At 43.3% G+C, this 17,415-nt stretch overlaps 1 protein-coding gene across 2 annotated transcripts in view; it reads left to right on the plus strand.

Annotated features, from left to right (window-relative positions):
• The window catches only part of GNAL (G protein subunit alpha L), a 195,769-nt gene that overhangs the window by 170,885 nt on the left and 7,469 nt on the right, over positions 1 to 17,415 (plus strand). For both annotated transcript variants that reach the window (XM_075416484.1, XM_075416485.1), the window contains exons 6-10: positions 11,388 to 11,442; positions 14,116 to 14,189; positions 15,055 to 15,113; positions 15,350 to 15,470; positions 16,716 to 16,846. In XM_075416484.1, coding sequence (XP_075272599.1) covers positions 11,388 to 11,442; positions 14,116 to 14,189; positions 15,055 to 15,113; positions 15,350 to 15,470; positions 16,716 to 16,846 — 440 coding nt within the window. The remainder of the gene's footprint in view (positions 1 to 11,387; positions 11,443 to 14,115; positions 14,190 to 15,054; positions 15,114 to 15,349; positions 15,471 to 16,715; positions 16,847 to 17,415) is intronic.

Below are 17,415 nucleotides of genomic sequence, written 5' to 3' on the forward strand. Positions count from 1 at the left end.
TGTAAATGCGTGAGCGACAGTTCCACATTTAGAGAACAAATGATTCCTGGATTTCATTTCCACAGGTTACCTGCAAGTTGGGAATGGTATTTTTAATCTTCTTTTTAAAAGAAAAAAAGAAAGAGAAAAGACAACATTTTGAAGCCTGAACTGAGAAGTGGCTTTGGGTTTCTGACATTTGTGCCTTATCTGTATATTCTTTTTCAGCCTTCTCCAGCTGCTGTTGCATAAATCTTCATGTTTTTTCCATGAACCGTATGGGTGGAGAAGATTGGGAAGTTCAGCTTCCTTCTCGGTGCCTGTTTTTAGGAGCTTTAGAAGTTGTCCGGGATTTAAAATTCACCTCAGTGGATTTTTTTGACAAAGTAAGCTTGTATCAAGCTTCTACCCTTCCTTGCAGATGCGTACATGGTACAAAGCAACAGCTCCTACAAAGTGGCAGGGTGACTTTTCAGCTGCAAAGGCCAAAGTCGTTCTCACAGTAGCACCATGACACCCTAAGGGGTGGTGAAGTTGGCCAGGATCCTGCAAGGAGCTGGATCTGCCAGGCTTCCAGGTGGCTCCACGCAGGTCCTCCGGCTGCCTCGGGAGCCGATGCTCCCGATGTATTGCAGAAGCAGTTCAGGGTGCCCCGTGCTGTTTGGCACCCGCCTTCCCTGGCTCTCCTGCCTGGGGCCATCGGTGGTGTGCTGGCACTGGCAGGGAGCGACTCAGCACGGAGCCCACATGGGGAGCAGCGAGGGTTGCCTGCGATACCAAATTCTCTGTTGCCCACAAACCAAGACCCCGTTGCTCCAGCTTTTTGTAAACCAGACCCCTGGAATGACAACTGCCTGTTGGGTACAGGGTAGAGAGATTTAAAACAGAAGTGTAATGTAATCTTTAAAGTAGCTTGAAGCAAGACGTAATCAGGTTGCTGCATAATTATTTTCCTCATTCCTCAAACCCAACACATTGTATTGTTGTTTTAATAGCACGAATGCACTGTGCACTGAAGAAGTCAAGGGAAGTTGACGGGAATGGAAAGAAAGGCATAGAAAGTGCAGAGTTAGGAATGCTTTTCACAAAATACCGCATTAATAGCAAACGTTAGTATTAACATGACTTACTGTCAAATGTAAGGTAGCAGCGTTGTATGGCTAGTTTTGAACACTTAAGTTTTATAATCCTTGTTCTGTTTAAATAGCTTGTAACTATTAAATGGAATTAGGCCAATTAGTAACAGGTTGGACATGGCCACTGCATCCTTCCATTTTTCTAGTAACAATTGATCTTCTCACTTCAGCTCCATGCCTTCCTCCAGCTACCCGAGGTGATCACTCAGCCGAGCCGCAGGTCTTATGACCAATTGCTTGGATACATTCAGTGGTTAAATATATCCTGTTCTAAAATGGGCAGGATAATGGTGATTTAATGAAAACATTTCAGCAGCATCATTTGTAAAGATACAGGAATTTTCTTTATGAGTCTAATGGTTATGTCTAGCATTTGTATCCGCACTGCTAGACCTCTGCCTGATGTTGTTCTTATTTTCACCTGGCAGTTTCTAAGGCAGCTGATCATGTGCAGATATTTATCTGATCCTGTTTTTGATTTACAGCTCTCCAAAGTGTGTTGTGTGTGGGAGTAAGGATAACCCATCTGCTCTAGATTACAAGTAGGGAAGCCCTAACAAATTCTGGTGCATGGAATGAACAAGTTTGGGAAGAACAGGCTTTGAGTCCTTCCCATCCAAGGTGAAAGGTTACCGTGTCTCTTCATGCTGCTAAAGGGAAAGCAACAGGTCTACCTCTGAACAATGGGTGAAGTGGTTCTCTTGGGTGTTTTGGGGTAAAATACTCTGGAATTGCTGGAAGGAGGTCAGTCCTCATCATCCTTCTGTCCTTTAACTCCAGAGCCATCAATTTTTGCTCTGTTGTGTAAGTTTTCTTGCCTTGAATATTGACATGGTAGTATCTTATTCCAGTAACTCTAAGAATATGATGGTGAACCACACAGCAGCCCTACACGTTGAAGGGCTGCTCATAGAGTTTGTGTCCAGCGTGATCTTTACCTTTTGCGAAGCGTGTCCTTCACACAAGGTAAAGGTATGAGAGTGCAATGTTAGAGCTGGAACAGGGATTAAGGAATGCAGAAGAGAAATGATCTACCACCACACCTCATGAACTGCAGTAAGGAAAAAGAAATTTTACCAGATGTTCTGCAAAGTCAGCATTGCCACTTTCTCTGTTCCCACTGTATAGGAAGCTGGTCACCTTCCTTACTTTTCCACAGAGCATATTTTTCAGTTTTCTTCGTTTGCACTGATAATGTACTTCGCATCTTACATGCAACCCTAGAAATCTGCTTCTCTGGTTGGATGTGTGTTAGGAGCCCTCATATTCCTCATAATGGTAGATAGCTATAGGAACTCCAGATCCTGTCTGTGTCTTGGAGCCTCTAAGATGTTCTCATGAGAGCTGGTCCTGTGATCTAAGTGTTAAGGCTTGGAACTAGTGCCAGTCCTTCGGTTTAACCCCAGCACTCACCAGGACTCCAGCCATGTCAATTCTCTGGGTCATGTCAACACCTGACAAACACGTGGTAGGTGAAAGCAAACAGATAGGCACTGGTTTTGCTCAGGGTTTTAGCACACTTGTTCCTTTCACTTACATGTCACAAAATATGCATAGATCTGAAAACAGTAATAAGCATGAATGTGTTTTTTTCCTGGCCAGGAGCGTTTGCCACCCTGAAGAGTTCACTTTTCTTCATCTGGATTTTCTGGGGACTACTAGCATCCTCTTTTTTGAATCATCTGCTTTGGCTTTTAGACGTGAAATCTCTTGGCAGCAAGTTCTCTTGCACTGAGCTTGGACTGGTGCCGCAAGTAAACACAAACTTCTTGTGACTTCCTCTTATATCTGTGTTTTGTTACCTTTGCTTCTCCTGTTCGGGGATTTTCTGCTTTCTCTTTTGTCAACGTCCTATAGAAAACTCTAGTCAAACTGGTTTTTCCTTTCTGGTAATCACCGTAGCAGACTTATTATTCCAAACCACTTCCACCGGAGTTCAGAGGCTTATGGCAGTTGGTGGATTTTGTGTACACTGAGAGAATATCCACAGTGCAACAGCTTTGAAAACAAAACCATCAACCAGAATGTGTAGGTTGCACTGAAATTATTTTTCTGTATCACAAGATGAACTTGCAAGTAACAGGGAAAGCTGCATTTGCAACATCCAGTGAAAATACATTTCCTTAACTTCTGACATCCCCTGGCAACCTGGTGGTATATAGCTGGTGCTTGTAAACCTGATGCATTTTACAGCTCTAAACATTATCAAGGCTTTTTCCCACAGTTCAGCTTTTCTGAAAGTAGACGTCCAGGTTCTCTCTGAAGAGTTCACCTGAAGAGGTGGATGTGACATCTTCTATGCACTTTGTTTAGTGGGGCATAAACCCAAGGTTTTGATCTATCACTCTGTCTAAAGGCTCATTCTGCAGGTTCTTATGGGACGGTTGCGTTCTGCCCGTGTGTCTCATCTGATGTTTCAGGTATTCTTTGCTTCCCTTCCAGCACTGGTCTGTGTGGCTGCTAGAAGGCGTTGTTTCATTCAGACAGCGGACAAAGAGATCCTAGTCTGCCATACATCTCTGGATAATGCAATATAAGCTTTCTGTTTTCAGGTTATTAACTTTTGGTCCTCTGTTCAAAATTGCACTTAGGATTGCAGAATGTGCTCCATGTAGCTTTTACATTGCAGAACTCAAATCTCTGTCTATATAAATGCTCCGTGGGTATGCAGGTTATTAACTTTTGGTCCTCTGTTCAAAATTGCACTTAGGATTGCAGAATGTGCTCCATGTAGCTTTTACATTGCAGAACTCAAATCTCTGTCTATATAAATGCTCCGTGGGTATGTCGGTATGGATATAATGATTATCTGCCTAGGACTGTCTTCTCATAAGGAAGAAGAAAGTTCACTGGAGTCAGTGAATTCAAGCTGGTGTAAATGTGGGCAGAAGGAGGGTCCGCATGTGCTGGTCTAAGCTTCAGATTTTATCAGTTCTTCATTCTTAGTCTGTGTTTTGCAGCAGCTCGGGCACTTGCACCCCCAGGAATAAAACATCTGATCACACACAGTAGAAGAATAGCAACCCTTATAAAATAAATAAATAAATAACCTTTCTTCTTCTTTCTCTTTTTACCCCTCTTCTTCCCTCCTCTCTGAGATCTCACATAGCAGACGTTGCAGATGAAAAGTCTCACTTCTGCTGGAGCCTGTTAACCTTTGTGTGTGAATGACAGTTTTCCAGATTTAAGTCTCAGTCAGTATTTGTGTTAAGAGGGTTAACGATGATCCCCATAGACCTCTCACTCAGAAAGCAAAAACATCTGCAAAGCCAAAAAGTGGTTAGTTTGCTAAATTTAGAAGGAAGAAAGCGTTTGTCAAAATTCACACTGCTTCTTAACAAATTTAGGGAACCAGCGGGGGCAAGCAGTTATGGAAGTCACACTGTTTATTAATTTTTTAGTTTAGTTCATGTATTTTCAATTAAAAAAAGAAAATGAGATGGCGATTATTAAGTAGAAAGGGGATGCTATTCATGTATCTAAAACGTTTCATGCAGTTGAACTTTTTGTGCATTTGTTTAGGTTAATAGCTGGGCACATGCCAAAGCCTGTGAAGCTTAGAGATGTTCTGCTGTACATACTGAGAAAAGACAACTTAGCAGTGGAGAAAGGGAGGTGGAAAAGGATGTCTGCTAGGAAACTCTCTTAACCGAGCCTGTAGACTAGGAAATCTCTCCCACGGATTTTAGCCGTCTTTCTTTATCCTCCTGATTGCCGCCAGCTGTCCGGCTCCTTGCAGGAAGGGGTAACCTGGTGAACGGCACACGAGCCCTCGCTTGCAACCGTCGTCATCTGTCTTTGCTTTTAATGTCTCGGCCAAAGTCGTCATCTGTAAACAGGTTTTAAACTAGAATTATCCTGCTTTGTGGGCTCACCAGGGAGCATTGTTTGCTGGTGCCAGTAAAGCATCTCATGATGGTTCTGCTCTTGATGACTTCATGGTGGCTGGGGCCACGGCTGGCCGCAGCCGTGGCCAGGCAATGAGACGAAATGGGTTATACGCTTCCCTGTTGAGCTGCTCGTGCCACCTGCGGGTGGTACGGATGCTGGGACAACAAAGTGCCATCGCTTGCATACCCAGGAAAGATCGCCAGCGGTGGCCCGAGAGCCTTCCCAGTCTTTTACCCCTCTCCCTCTGAAGCGAGCTCAGTGCAGCCGGTGCTGCCGTTGGGGGACCCACGGCTTCCCAGGGCCATCGTCCGTGGTCCTCAGCGGGCTGGGGGGTGACCTGCCTCCAGCTGCCCCCCAGCCACATCCCCTTCACTCCGAGCAGAGGGGTGGCCAAATGTCTTAAACCCCAAATCCTCAAACTTGACTGGCCTGTGAACAAGCGGGCTGGTTTCAGGCACAGCTGTACTTTGGTCTCCCTCTTAGCCTCCTGTTTAACCTTTTCATCTCCTGACTGCAACAATTCCCTTGCCGGCGAGCCGCGAGTTGTGGATAGGTGAAGGTGCATTTCTGTGGATAGATCCCACATTTTTTTGGTACTCGTCTCCAAGCAGCCCTTTGCCAGCCCCAGGTGAGACAATGAGAGGTCCGCTGGGAGGCTGGCAGGCCTTGGGAAAATACAGCTTTGACAAGTGAAAGAATATGAGCGAGGTAAATTCTGGAGATCTTTATTAAATTCATGTTTCACATGTATTTTAGTGAAATCTCACTGCGAGGTCCAGCAGAGTGGCAGTCTCCGAACCCGTTCCCATGAAGGTGCCTGGACCGATGGGGCAGTGCAGGGGCGCGCAAGCCCGGCTGGGCAATTTCACTGGCATCTTCACTGTTGGCACTGCGTATTTTCTTCCATAACAGCTTATGCAGCAGTTGGTTTTTCAAAACTGCAGAACAGCCTAGGTGAACCAGGGTGGATCCAAAACAGGTTTTGGTCCCCCTCTTCGCTCTGCCTCATCATGCCTTCGCTGCGACGCTTACTCCTAGTGGGAAGCAACTGCAGAGCGGTGTGGAGGGAGAGAGGGGAAATACTCCGCTACTCCATGGAAGCTGTGTTTAAAGTACAGTGACTATTTAAATTTTACAGGAAAATCCTTAGCCATTAAATTTTACCAATGTCTTCTGAGGGATTTCTGCTGATATTTTCAGCAAATGACTTGGGAAAATTAATCCTTTAGGGGTTAGAATATTACTGGGGGATGTTTTCATTATGTCTTTCTCAGTTACCAGGAGATACATCAGAATAATGGGAGGTTGCTTGAAGCCCAACCGTGGAACCTAAGGTACTCTCAAATCCAGAAATCCATAGTTTCCTGTTTCAAATATTGCAGGAAGAATTAACAGGATTGTGATCCCTTAGCTGATTGAAAAAAATGTATTTTATGGAAAGAAAGAAGGAAAAAGAAAAAAAGTTCAAATCTTAATGTTGTCCCTGATAACTGCAACAGAAAAAAAAAAGTTACATTATTTTTTCCATTTCAGCTCACTAGAGATCTGGGGTGGGTGTTCTCATTGGAAAAGGTCTTCCTCACCTGTGACTTACTGCAGTCCAAAGAGGGTGGAGCTCAAAGTCCTGGTCCTGGATGGTGTCCTAGAGTAGATTATGGTGCTTCTGCTGTTTCTTGAGCCTGGCTGAGGAGTTTGCAAAGCTCTTAGTGATCCATCAGAAGTGTGAAGGTTTGCTACCCCAACAACTTATTTAAGGATAAATTTGAGATTCTTCACTCTGAGAACTTAAAACTACACCTTTAAAGATTTGCCACGTTACCTTTTTGTTTTAAAAGAGAGAAGCAGTTTGACGTGGGTTTGATTTCTTGTTTTCCACAGCAACTTTTTGATACGAGGCCTTTGAAATGTTGAGGTGAGAGCATAAGAAATAGTTGAAGTAGACAAAGATTTATAAAAATGTGTAGTTCGTTGCATTGATCTGTGCTTTAGCACTTCATCTTTCTAATTCTTTGGATGTCAAAATACACTTACAAATATAGCATGGGTTTTGTGTCTACTATATTATTCTCAAGACATGATTTTTCTTTTAATTGTGATTTTGTTTGTGGGGTCAGAATATCTGTACAGAGCTGTGTGGTGATTTACCCAGTGAGAAAAGGATTTTCGTGTACGATTACCTCCTCTTTATTTGTGCATTTATGAATCCTTTTTTCAGAAATTCTTATGTAGCTGCTACTGCTGCTCAAATTGCCATGGTTTTTAAAGAGAATAATGCTTATTGATAGTTCCCACATGCACTGGCAGGCACATCTAAAACCTGTACTTTTGTGTTCACAGCTTGCATAATATAAAATTTAGAGATTTCTTGTCAAACTAAGTGTCAGCTGAGTTTCCTAGGAAACTCATTGCAGATATTTATAAAACTACAGATCAGCTTAATAATAGATATAATAATGTCAGTAGCTCGTGCTTGGTTTTTTTTAACTTTTATCAGTCCATTTTTCTTTGCTTTAATTTGTTGGCAAATCAAACCACTGCATTTCCAAACAGAACAGTGAAGACCTTCCTTCCAATATCTTGCCTAATTTAGGGTTTTTTTTTTAAAAAAAAAAAGTAGTTTGTGCTGTTCCATGTAAGGAAATGTAAAAAAAATACCGTAAAATTAAGAGGAACCTAAATGTCATACTAATTATCAGACTGAATCCTTTATAAATAAAACCACAAATGTGAAGTAGAAATATAAATATTGTATCATATGTTACAGTTTTATTCACGGCTGAGGGGAATGCGTGAGTTCAAAGTTCATTGCACATGCATGCAAAGCAGTCACTGCAGAATTAACAAAAATTCTAATTATGGGTTTCTGTAGAAGCTGCGTAAATAGAAGACCTGTCAGTATCGTAAAAAGGCATAATTCTGTGAAAATAATTTTATCCCTGAGCTGAAAAAAACAGGATCTGAAAAGAGAGAATAAGTGATACTGGTGTCCATTTTTATTCATTTTTCTGCTGTTATGTTTTCCTCACACTGATTCTTTGAGTGGAGAGATGAGTGTTGCCACAGATGTGAGGTATCTTCCTACTTTAAGCACTTTAAATTGAAATTTTAGTCAAGTAAATTTAAAATTTACTGATGTGTATACATATGTATAAAACAATGTATATTATGCCAGAACAGAATAATTAGAGGCATTTAGGATTAGTAGAAATTAACGTTCTTCAGAAAGCAATTTAGAAAAGTGATTCTGGTTTTCTCATTTTAATACAGTAATGAGAATGAAGTTAGCATATTTAGTAATAAGGCAGTGCTGCCTACTTATCACATCTGGAATCCATTACTTGTACCTACTATGTACATGTGCCTGTCAGAGCTATTTTTTGATGCTGTGCTAATTACACAAGTAAGGAGCTTACTCGAAGGATATTCAAGAACTTATTTTCTTTCAAATAAGGAAGAGTATATGTGTTTCAGTGTCTAGAAATCTCAGTGCACGTTTAATGTAGTTGCAGAAGAAATCTTAGGAAGCCTGTCCGTCACACACTGAAAAGGTTAATTTTCTGTAAAGCTACGATTCTATGATTCGATGATTCTGTGAAATTTAGCCAAATCATAATAGTAGTTGCGTGTTGATTTATTGGATGCCAGTGATGCCATTGCAGCTTGATACAGCAGGGTGGCAGTGAAAACCTTGTAAATCATTGCATTTATTTTCATATGGATCACATGTGGCCAGCAACCTTACGAGCATAAAACATTCCAGCTGCGATGTCAAGTGATATTTTTTAAGCATGTGATATTTGTTAGAGCTGCTCTCTCTTAACTGCAGTGTTGCAGTTTAGGGTGTTTGAAACGGATCCTTTCACCGGGAGAAGACTGATGATTTCTAAATGGAAGGCGACTTGGGCCGATATGTAGGACATCTAATCAGGAGGCTTATCTCATTCCCAACCCTGCCATGGATTATTTGTAGTGTAACTCTGAGTTACTCACTCCGCTGTTCCTTACCATAATTTGCCTGTTTGGAAAATGCAAATGCTAACAATGCTACAGTAACTTTCCAGGAGTGCTTGTTGTATAGGTGAGAGAGATGTGAATTGGTACTGAATACCAAGTTTAATCATTTTGGATAAATTCTGCTGGCATGACTTTGGCACTGGGGAGACAAGATGTATCGTCTCTGGTTTATACATCAACTCCAGAAGGAATGCTGCTGCAGGAAAAACACCGATTCATGCTGGCTTGCGAGGTTTGTTGATGGAGTCATATTTGTGCACAAATAACTTGCTTCTGTCCACACCTTTAACCAGAGCCCTTTCTGCATCAGCCGTAGCCAAGGAGCGCTTTCTTTCCAGCTCCCGTTGCATTTATCGACCCCAGGCTGTGCGAGCGATTGCGCTGCCTCTCCCTCAGGCTTCTGCCCATTTCTGCAGGCTTGTTTGACCTGCTGGCCTTGCCACCTCGCTGCGGTCAGAGACCTGGATTTACCCCTCTGCTAACTTTTACCCTGATGAAAAGGGGCTGTTTCCGGGCCCATCGGATCAAACCATTAAGAAACTGGAAAGAAAATTTTGAAATTACTTGGAAATACAGGAGTGTTGCCTGAACAGCCACGTTAAGGAAAATTCCTCTGTGTTGAGGAAGAGGTGCAGCTTGGAGGCATTTTTGATTTGGGCTTTTTTGCCTTCTTTTTTTCTCTCGTGTGCTGCGAGCGTGAGCTGAGAGTTCTGTTAATGATAAGTGCCCCAGTTAAAAATACATCGCTCTTCTCTGGTGTCTGCATTAACTGCGGGGGTAACGGAGGTTAAACTTTGCATAATCGATATTCTCAAGGTGATGAAAATCATCTGACCAAAAGGTTCCATCTGAATACAGCTGCTTTCTCGTTGTGACTGTAGTTGACTATGAAGGAGGTCTTCTATATCTTTATATAAGTTTATGGTGGCTTTTGGCGGGGGAGGAGGTTTTGTGAAAAGGTGATTTTTCTTTAGAGTTTGTGTCGTGTAGTTTTGTTATCAGGCACCCATTATGTTGCACTAAACAGTGATTTTTGAAACAATATGCTTAGCTGTCACACCTTGATCATCCAGAAAGAAAAGCTGGATATTCTGACTGTAGATACTGCATTTTGTTTCCCTGATCTAACAATGGAGATTCAAAAGGGAAAAATAGTAGAAATAAATATATACGCAGCGTGTTTTCTTTTCCTTTCAGTTCGTATCCGTGGGAAAGTGCTACGAGAATTACAAACAGGCTTTTAGGGGGGTATTTTTTCAACTCGTCAGTGTGTGTGACCCCTGTGTTAACAGTGAGTCACATTGCAAGTCTAGAGTTCACTCGTTTTTTTTGTCTTTCCCACTGCAATTAAGTAGATTCCACATGCACACCCAAGTGAAATCGGGAAAAACTTGCCAGTTGATAAAGAAATCTTGATAATATTGTAGCAGGATGATTCAGCTGGTGGGATATTCACTGCCAAATACCAAATAACAATGCAGAAATTCAAGAAAGCTTCTAAGTCATACAGGCAGTCTGGGGAAAATGAGCCATCTGGGCTCACACAAAATCTAAGAATTGGGTGAAAGTGAGAGAGGAGAACCTGCCCATTTTAGCTATGTGCATAAAGTCACGTTTTTGTGTCCTTAATACTGCCATTCTAACATGTTCTAGGAAAGCATTAAAGCTTGAAAAGATTTTTTAAGTAATTGGAGAATATGGTTCCGCCCTTTTTTTCTGATTCCCTTTTCTCTTGCCCTTCCCTGGCATTGTAAGTTTTTGTTTCGCCATGTGCATCTCACTGAGTTTTGGCGACAGAAAGAGTCAGACTGGTCAACCTCCGCTTCGTGTCAGTTTTGCTTTCCACTACTTACCCTTCAGTTGCAGTGTTCTAGGGCAGTGTGTCAGTCCAAAGCTATTTGTATACATTAACAAGCATTTCTGCTCACATTACTGAGACCTTAACTAACAGAACATTATGCTAGATTGGCATTGTGCTAAATAAAGGCAACCCTTCCCCCCCTTTTCTTTTTTAAACTCCAAAATCTTTTTTATGTCTAAACAACCGTATAATGTTATGACACGTGGTTAGTCTTAGTATTTTTTAGTGGACCTCACAAAATTATATCGTTTAACTGCATTTGGACCACTTGTGGGTACTGTGTAACGGTAAGTGTAGAAGCGCTGTATTGAAACAAAGTCTGGGTAAAACGTTGTTTGGCTCAGAAAATGTAACCTCAATCAATGTAAGTAAATCATTGGGCTCATACCTTTACCATTGGACTTGTGTTTTACTTTGCAGCGGGAGTCTAAACCAGAAAAGGCAGCGAAACGTGTTATACTAGACAGTGTTTTACATATCTAAGCGCATGTTTATTTTTCTTTTAGCTTTTTAGAAAGAATTGACAGCGTCAGCATGGATGACTACACACCCACAGATCAGGTCAGTGCAACTAATGGGGTAGGGTTGGAACCAAGACACCCATTCATATGAATTCTTTATGTAATTTATTTTAGTCTCAACGGCAGCTGAAATAGGGCATACCACATAACATCAAAATACACAGTAATGGTTATTAAAGAAGGAGAGTTTTTGGTGGTGCAAGCTTGTCTTTTACTGTTATTGTATGTAGGTCAGTGATTCCTGTAATACATCTGTTATTTCTTCTTGCTTTCCATTCTGTGTCCACAAACCAAGCGAAGGGAGCAGAAAACAGATGTAAAAGCCTACAGTTTCCCTCACCAGCCTTCACTACACAGAAGTAGTGTTTTATTTCAGTGGTGGAGGTGATGGAAACCCAGAGGCAGGCTTCCGATGTCCATCAGACAGGTCCTTCAGAGGCAGAAGCCTGTGGTGGATCTAGTGCCCAAATCCAGGGGGGAGCACCAGCGGCAGCAGCAGACCTCAGGGACTTCTCTGCGACCATGCAGACCCCTTCTTTCCAGCCTGTGCCCGTCTCCTGTGGGCAGGATTCTTTTATTTCAGCCGTATTTGCAGGACAGTACATGTTTTTCCCAGATGTTGTGATGCATCTTGATAGAGTGCTCTAACGACAGATGCATTCAGGAAAGTTAAGGCTGAAGTAATGCAGGCTTGAAGTAAGAAAGGGCTGCACCACTGTGTACAGCTTCAGCTGCCTTCCCTGAGCTCAGGCTCTGTGGTTTCCTTGGGCGGGAGGTCTCTTTGGCAAACTTACTCTGAGGTTGTTATTTTTCAGTGCCGGTATCTTGCTGTCATCCAGTAGTCTCGGCCAAGATCATGGGCCATGTCATAAACTGCAAATACAGGTGGCAGAAGAGAATTGCTTTTCTGAATAATTCAGTCTTAACCGTGCAAGGTGTATAACAGGTGGATGCCCTTAAAAAAATATGATTGCCAAATCTCATTGTGCAATCAGGGACTGAAATTCAGAGAAATGAAGTGACTCGCCAGAGATCACACAAGGAAGTATGTGGAGCAGAGCTTGTTCCTTCAAACCTACTTCAAGTCTATAACACAAGCCTGTCCAATTACTCTGGCCGTATCCTGAAATAAAAGGCAGTAAAAAGTAGTACATGTTGTATTATAAGGTGAAACTTCTATAGTCGACCCAATATAAGAACAATTATTAAAGCCCTCGAGACATTTTCAGGCCAAAGCAGTAGCATCAGCATTTACTCTGTCTAGACCTCATGGTCTGATTTGAGCATCGATACCACTCAGCTGGAGAGAGAAGTCAGTGAACCAAAGCCTCATTCGTGCTTTTATTATTTATGTTAGTGTTGGCCTGTTTGTGCCTGGGAGGCCTTTCTCTATCTGGAGCAGTCATTCATCATCTAGAAATTTTTCCTGATAATTTCCTTTGGGAAGAAATGCCCTCTGTCTCCAAAGATCAGAAGAGGCCTTTGGTACTCGGCAGGCGGAAAACTTCTGCTCTATTCTGTTTTGCTTTTGGGTTTTCGTCCTGTTCTGCTGTATCAGTTGCCCTGCTGAACTAACTGGTAAAAATCACTACTTTCCTTTTTTACCTATGCTTTCTTTAATTTTTTTTTTCACCAAACCAAAATAATGACCAAATCCAGTAAGAAATAAATGTCACAAGTGACAGGAAGCATCAGTAACATATATAATAAAATAAAATAAAATAATTAAGTAAGTGGCCTGCAGCTGAGTTCACTGGGCTGTCAAACCGCCGAGGTTTGCCAGCTACCAGAAAGCTTCAAGCAGTAGATGGCAGGGTAGGGTTAAAAGGCAAGCTGTGCTTGCAGTCTGCACCGCTGGCTGGCTCCTTCCCTCCCTGCTCTCACAGCCGCTGCGGGGCAAGGAGGGCTGAGCGAGACCGTGCCCAAAGGTGGCTGCTCAGGGGGGTTCATCCCCATCAGGCAGCCGGCAGTTTTCTCCAGCCTCCGGTTTTGTTCTGCACCCACTGGCTGAGCACCAGTGCTGGGTAGTCAAGGCTGGAAGCGCTGCTGGCGATGACGATGGCACGCGGTGAGCTAGTTGCCCGAGGTATGCATCATAAATTGCTTTTGCCTACGTCCTTTGAGAATCCAGGAAATTATTGGGGTTTTAATTATTAAAAGAATGTTATTTAAGTTGTAAAGTATTGCCAGTTTAAAAAATGGAAAAGAAATGCCAGATTTATGTACAACCTAAATTCTTTTCCCCTTTAATTACTCAGTCACAAGCTATATTTCGATAGGATTCCTGTCTCATTCAGTACAAAAGAGGGCAGAATTCGGGTTGCCTGGGCAACTGTAAATCTGCAGTTTTCTAACATTTGGATACTTGACTTCACAACATAAATAACATTTTTCCTAGTTTTATGTAACTTCAGAATTCATTATCCCCATCACATACAAAATTGTATGACCATCAATCGCAGGTTTCAGTGAGCAGTAAGGAGAATGTACGTAGGGTCTCCTGCTTTCTGAGTGTGCACAAAACAAATGCAGAGATGATGTTTCTGCATATCCACTTTGTCAGTAGGGACAAATACAGGCTTACCAGCAAGTCTGATTGAACTTTAAGCAGAGCTTTTAAAACTTTTCATGGAAAATAATGTTCCACGCTTTTAAAAACAAAATGAGGTTAGGAAAAAAACTTGCTAATCAGCTTCTGTGTTCTCATTTCCAGGACCTATTAAGATGCAGAGTGTTGACATCAGGGATTTTTGAAACAAGATTTCAAGTAGACAAAGTAAATTTCCAGTAAGTCTATTAGTAATAATTTATGAATATCATACAAATTTTTAACAACTTAGTTCAGATGTCTGTGGTCATGTATGCTTGGTATAGTAGGTTTAGGGTGGGAATTGGGTTTTTTTTCCTTTGGCTTGGTTTTTTAGCTCTCTTCCTGTAGGTCCTAATAAAATTGCATCATACTTTGCAAAAAGAGCTGATAGTAGTTATGTGTACTAGTGCTGCTCTGTGGCTGTTTTAACAAACTGGTTCATTGGTATAGCACTGTAAACTTGTAGAATACTTTTGGGGATAAGATCTCGCAGAACTCAGTGGGAATCCTGCCACGAGCCAGACTTTCTACAGTGGGATGAGGAGAGTTAAATGTCTCCCTTCTTCCACAGGGCTGCAAGCTCAGTGTTTGTCAAAGTTTTACTCTATGTCTCTGTAAAACACCCGCCGTCGGGCTGCCTCCGCTCACTGGTTCCTGCCCAAAAGGGTGACAGCGCTGACAGGGCAGAGCTGCCTCCACGTCTCCTTCCTCCCCACCACCCTTCAACACACACCGAAACCTGTCCTGCTTTATAGTACAGCAGGTCCAACCTTACATGCCTCATGCACTTCTGTGGGCTGGAAAGGCCAACACTTGCCCTGGAAAAGAGTCTATTTCTGATTTGATGGGTTCAGTAACCTTTTCCTGGCAGAGCGGGGTGGATGGAGCTGTGCAGCTCTCTGACATGCAGCGCGGCATCAGTAGAGCTCTTCCCCTTCGGGCGGTATTTTACTCACACTGTCACGGGGCTGTCAGATTTTTAAACTGACCCCTTGTGCTGCATGCTTCGTGTGACTTTCCTAGTACACATAAGTGATATAACATCCTATGGCTTTTTAACAGCATGTTTGATGTAGGTGGCCAGAGAGATGAGAGAAGAAAATGGATCCAATGCTTTAATGGTAAGTAAAAATATTCCACATTTTTATTTTGAACTTATTCTCTGAGCTGTGAGCACCTTAGTATTCATATTCACACATGGTACGTCACTAATACAGGAATCCAGTATTACAAATACTTTCTTTGGGTATTTGTGGCAGTTTGGGGAGTAATGGCAGCGTTACCCAAGGAGTATGTGCTGGGATAACGGAAGTGTTCTTTTTCTCTCTCCTTCCTTCCTTTCGCGTGCTCTGCCCAGATGTCACGGCTATCATCTTTGTTGTGGCTTGCAGCAGCTACAACATGGTAATAAGGGAAGACAACAACACAAACAGACTACGGGAATCCCTGGACCTTTTTAAAAGTATCTGGAATAACAGGTAAAACATCCCTCATTTCCCACCCACTCTCCCCAGTGTAGCTACCGTTCAGCTCCTTTCAGAACAGGACTCCCCTTCCTGTACGCTCAGACTGCTTATTCAGAAAATGTCCAGGTAGGGGCCAGGTGGCAGGGTGCCCCGTGGCGCGTACCCCTCCCCAGTGGGGACCTCGTGGCAGAGGGACGGTGCACACCATGTTTCACCGCCGCTGCCAAAATGGTGCAGGGCTGGGGACCGCTTGGGAAGGGCAAGGTCCCCGTGCTGGCTGCCATGGGGAGAGCAGGGGAGGCCCCTTCCCAGCGTCGCTGTGCTGCTTCGCCAAGACGGAGAGTGTCCTCCGAATCGCGTTCGGTCTCCTCCTCAAATGCAGCAGCAGGAGCAGCTAGTGCTTGGCATTGCGTCCGATACCCACGTGGGCAGCCGCTCACTAAGGCTCGTCTCTGAGGGCGCGCGGCTTCTCTGCCTCGTGGGATGACACTTCAGATCTAACCTAAGGGTAACTGCCATGAAGTTGCCATTCTGCCACAGTGCCTGTAGATCATAGATGTGTAACCAAACAGCAATCTGAATAGGTTCCTAATAGAGAGGAAGTAAAAACAATACACGAAATAAGGTTGTGCAGTTCTCAGCGCATACCTATGAGGATGCCCTGCACCGAGAAGTGATTGAAGGTAGAATGAGGAATAATGTTAAGTGCAGGTCCCAACGACACATCGTCACAGTGATGGCTAGGTATTAATTGGGGAAGAGAAGACATTATTTTCTTTGATTCATCAGGTGTCCTACAGGCCACCCTAGATGTGGGATATGTGTGGATGAACAGTAGTTAAGACAGAGCAGTCTGAGGGAAGGCAGCTTTCCAGCCTTTTTCTTTTGCTTCAGCAAAACCAAAGTAGACAGTAATGTCTGGGTTTGGACTGTGGTGCTTTTAGGAAATGTCATAATTTTCCCAACTAGGTATCAGAAGGATAATGTGGAAAACAGTATTTGAAGACTGCTCCCTTCGGCAATGTCTACTGCAGTTTTTATAAATGTATTTACAGATCCTATAAATATGCCCACCAGCACAGGTGCAACTCAGTCGAAACGATAATTTAGGTCATCTTTTTTTTCTGTTGAAGCATGTTCCACACTACTTCACTCTCTGCCCACGCAGGGATAGCCAGTAAATTTTCTGTTGAAGAGATATGTTTTCCTTGATGAACGTGTCAGAGATAACACGAACATTCGGTTTGTTTTTGACAGGTGGTTACGGACCATTTCTATCATTTTGTTCTTGAATAAACAGGACATGTTGGCTGAAAAAGTCTTGGCAGGGAAATCAAAAATCGAAGATTACTTTCCTGAATACGCGCATTACACTGTACCTGAGGATGGTAAGGTTTTTCACCGCGCAGGGGCTGGACCTGCAGGCATAGCCCAGCCTGTAGTTCTGTCTATCCCTGTCTCTCACACAAATTTACAAGCACGCACCGTTCCTTAACACGAGCTGTTGGGTCAGGTAGGGAGCGTGCCGGGAGCACGGAGCTCGGCAGTGCCCCAGCGCAGGCAGGGGCTGAAGGGGCACTGGCTGCTGGGGGAGGATGGGGGGGCTGTGGGAGGCTGGCTCCTGAGTCCCTGCCTGCCTTCCCTGGCTTTGAGCAACCCACAGTCCCAGGAAAGCAAAGCTGCCGGGCGCGTCTCGCCCCTGCTGGATGCCTCTGCCTAGGCCTCCCGCAGCGCTGGACTTCGTAGGGATTCGTTAGTCTTATTCCGCGGCCTTTCTGCGGCCTCCAGCGCTGTGAACTTCGGCCTTTGCAAACACCGACAGAAGGCCCAGCAGACCAGCAAGGGAGCTGTAATGCAGGAAAACCACATCAAAAAATACAGAGAGAGCTGTGACGGCAGAGCCTTCAGCATGGGTTAGGTTTCTTAACATTTCAAGAAGGGCAATGATTCCTGCAGC

The sequence above is a fragment of the Opisthocomus hoazin genome, chromosome 3 (genome assembly GCF_030867145.1).
Source record: "Opisthocomus hoazin isolate bOpiHoa1 chromosome 3, bOpiHoa1.hap1, whole genome shotgun sequence".
Taxonomy (NCBI): domain Eukaryota; kingdom Metazoa; phylum Chordata; class Aves; order Opisthocomiformes; family Opisthocomidae; genus Opisthocomus; species Opisthocomus hoazin.